The 3,882-nt window shown below is 36.0% G+C and overlaps 1 protein-coding gene across 1 annotated transcript in view; it reads left to right on the top strand.

Moving 5' to 3' along the window:
• LOC135210839 (nephrin-like) overlaps positions 1 to 2,550 on the top strand; it is a 71,983-nt gene extending 69,433 nt beyond the window's left edge. The window contains exons 13-15 of the mRNA XM_064243713.1: positions 1 to 397; positions 934 to 1,080; positions 1,693 to 2,550. The exon at positions 1 to 397 is cut by the window's left edge and continues 13 nt beyond it. Coding sequence (XP_064099783.1) covers positions 1 to 397; positions 934 to 1,080; positions 1,693 to 2,085 — 937 coding nt within the window. The 3' untranslated portion in view covers positions 2,086 to 2,550. The remainder of the gene's footprint in view (positions 398 to 933; positions 1,081 to 1,692) is intronic.
• The last annotated feature ends 1,332 nt before the right edge of the window (positions 2,551 to 3,882 follow it).

Genomic DNA, 3,882 nt, shown 5'->3' on the forward strand with positions numbered 1-3,882 from the left:
GGCAGAAGTGCGTGAGGAGGCAAAACCCAAGGAAGGAGGAGGAACTCCTGCAGTAGAAGTAGGAGGAGGAGGAGGAAGAGAAGAAGGAGGTGGGAAAGGCGAGGAAGGAGGAGGGGAAGGAAGCTCAACAGAACTCGAAGGCGATGACTCATCCTCACTCGAGAACCTGGGCTACTCTCAGCTCGTCCCGGCTGCCTTGGGACTGGGCGCCGGCCTCATCGTCATCATATTCATCCTGCTGTTTCTCATCGTGTTCCGAACGTGTCACCCGCATCGCGCGCGCAGGACGGTGCCGTCCAGCACCGCTCTCTCCATCAGTGATCAGACTAGAAGTGTCCTTAATTCGCCAGTGGTTTCGACTAAACACTCCACCACCTGCAGTGAGAGAGAGCTCCAGGTGAGATTCAGTGAAAGGCAAAGGGTCAACCATGATGGCTATTGTCATATATTGCTGTTGGAATTTGAATTTGAATTGGAACATATGATTTAGGCCAAAGGCCAAGCTCTGGTAACTATGAGTGTTTTTTGTACTTAAAGTGTATTTTATAGTAGTCTGGTCATTTAAATTGTGCTTAGGATTAGGAATCGATGTGGAAATGGAGTCAGTGTGTTAGTTTCTTCATTCATTACTACTCTAATACTATTCTCCTTTTCATGTACTTGTTAATTCATTAACTTTCCTTTTTTTATTAATAAGTGAGATATCTTTTTTCTGTATTTCCCTTTATCTCCGACTACTTCTTCCTAATAAACACCATAATATCCTCTGAAGGCTCGAATTTCAAGTCAATTGACCCTATGGTGGGCTTGCTTCATATGAATAAGGTTCATCTTCTGAATAATAATAGTAATAATAACAATACTTAGGATATGATACTCTATACTGAAACTTCTGATTTCCTGTGTCTCTTCTTTACATCTTTGCACGGACAGATCGACTCAGATACCGAGGTTGACCCAGACATCATCCCTTTGCAAGAGGGATATAGCGACACAGGCTGTGCCGTGACCCCAGAATCCCAGCTCTCGTCGTCAGAGCAGGTCAAATACAGTAAAATGCCATCAGTCATTCCGTGTAAAGTAAGTTGCTGATGTTACCTCTCTGTTTTCCAGCGACTATCATACCCCGAGAAAGATTAATTGACATTTTTTTTTTCCATTCCTGAGGATTTCCTACGTTCTTTTGTATTACATAATTCCAACAATTTTTGTTTATAAGTTGAGCCTCTGAGACGTAAAGATCTAACATTATGGAATGTCTCTTTCAGGAAGACTAAGAATTTAGAAGATATTAAAATAAAATAAAAAGTAAGAGAAGAGAGTAAATATATTTGATCTCCTGACCACTTCTTCTCGTATATTAGTAATCATGCTATCCAAAATCCAGATCATTTCCCATACTTAATTGCCTTAGTTTTCCAACTCCTATGATTGGATTGGATAACAGTTAAGATCATTGTTTAATGAAATACTTATCTTGCTTAGAAATAATCTATTTGATGTATTTATAAATTAATTTTCTTAAAATTTAAATGTTTCTAAACATAAATTTTAACTCTCTTACAAACAAGAGTGAAGTGGACACTAAAAATCGTAAGTATCAGATTATCAAAATGAATGACGATCCATAGACGCTCTAGTTTTAAAAACAGAATAAAAAGAAAAAAAGGCCGACTCTCCCATTTCTTTCAGACCATATCGAAGTACAGCCCGCTGCCGATGTCTCCTTCGTTGCTGTCGAGGGTCGTCGACCTTTCCCAGCCCTCAGTCTCCACCTTTTGTCCCTCCTACAAAGAAGAGGACGGCCTCGTTCAAGAGGCCTCCCTACCGCCCCCGGAATCAAGTGGCTCTTTAGCCAGCGTCACGTTACACGCCACTCCTCTTTCCGCGCCGGAGGCGACGATAGCCACACTGGCTCACGGCGGTGGCGGCGTAGCGTACACTGAGGTAGCAAGGGAGATCACGCCTCCTTTCGAATACCAGGGTGATATGGACGTCAAAAAAGCGCTCTCCAAACAAAGTGTGGCCGAAGAAGAAGACGGATCGAGTGCTCCCTTGCTGGCGAAGAGAGAGAGCTCCGTTTAACGGTTATAAAAGATAGAACTGATCCGGTGTTTATACGATATTTTGTAATGCTTTTTTTTCTCCTATCGCGTGACTGAAACACTGACTCGACTTGACGATGCTGTGTTGCTAAATAAAAAAAAAAAGTATGTGACAATCATTTTGATACGTAAATTCAAGTACAAAGGAACTATTTATAGGATAGGGAGATTTTATACCGTTGGAAATATAATAGAAGTATAATAGCCTCAGTGGAGTGATAAAGGAACGTCTTGACTGAACGTACTTTCAACTCCAGCGTTTGCATTTCGCTGTGAAAATGTCCTTGAAGGAGGCTTCTAAAAAAACATCAGTGGAATGAGTGAAATCAAAATTAGTACTCGATCGAACGCATTCACGAAGTCTTCAGAAATATATCACATATTTTAATAATGGTGTAAGAGTGTACTACTACAAGATCTATGTTTTTATCGTAAAATAAATATCGTGCCTATGTGTGGTTTTCTTATTTTGCTCCCTTTGAAAAAAAAAAAAACAGTTTCTTTCTGATGATACATAAAAATGGAAAATACCAGAAACGCTCCTTCCTAACTTTCAGTTTTCAGTTGTTAAAGTTTTACAAAGCAATTTTGTTTTCTTTTTACTAAGAGTTTGTTGAGTTTCACTTCGCAATGCAATATTAATTCTCTTCTTCTCTTCAAAAACCTACGCTGAGGTACAAAGTCCAATGTATTTCCTACTGAATTATGGAAACAATAATAAATTTACTGCTTATATGTATATATATATATATATATATATATATATATATATACTATACATATACATATACATATACATATAAATATATATATATATCATAGATATAGATATATATATATATATGTATATATATATATATATATATATATAATATATATATATATATATATATATATATATATATATATATATATATATATATATGTGTGTGTGTGTGTGTGTGTGTGTATATATATGATGAACATAACATAATGAACAAATGTACAGGATATACCCAGAGTTATATCAACGGCTTTGTATGACTTTTTCCACCTTAATGGATGTGTCATGTAAACCGCTCCGTCGCAATTATTCTTTTATTCGACGAAATAAAAGGTCCATCTGGTTGAAAGTGATAATCGGCGACTGGAACAATGGCTTTTTCCCCTCTCTCTCTCTCTCTCTCTCTCTCTCTCTCTCTCGTCTCTCTATCACTCTCTCTTTACCTGAGCATTGAGGACTCACTTCAAATACGGCTGGAACTCTTATTTTTAAAACAAAAGAGTCGTCTCGCTCTCTGATACTCAGTCCACGGAAACCAACCTCTAAGGTTTCACGCTGTATAGTGGATGCTTTTAAAATAGGAAGCCATATTTCCCTTAAGCTTTTTTGTGTTCTTTCTTTCCATCGAAGAATTATAAGGGACAAAGGCTTTAGTATTGTTAGAATAATTGTGGTAAATATATATATATATATATATATATATATATATATATATATATATATATATATATATATTATATATATTATATATATATACATACACGCATTATATACATTACATACAATATATAATATATATATATATAATATTATATAATTATATATATATATATATATTATATATATATATATATGTGTGTGTGTGTGTGTGTGTGTGTGTATGTGTGTGTGAGTACTGAAAACCATGCACCTTATATAATCCTCAAAATAAGAATGAAAAAATATATATTTTGAAAACCTTCATATAACATATTCATATACAGACTTATTATCCATGTCATATTTCTCTTTTAT

Source organism: Macrobrachium nipponense, chromosome 4, assembly GCF_015104395.2.
Source record: "Macrobrachium nipponense isolate FS-2020 chromosome 4, ASM1510439v2, whole genome shotgun sequence".
Classification (NCBI taxonomy): Eukaryota; Metazoa; Arthropoda; class Malacostraca; order Decapoda; family Palaemonidae; genus Macrobrachium; species Macrobrachium nipponense.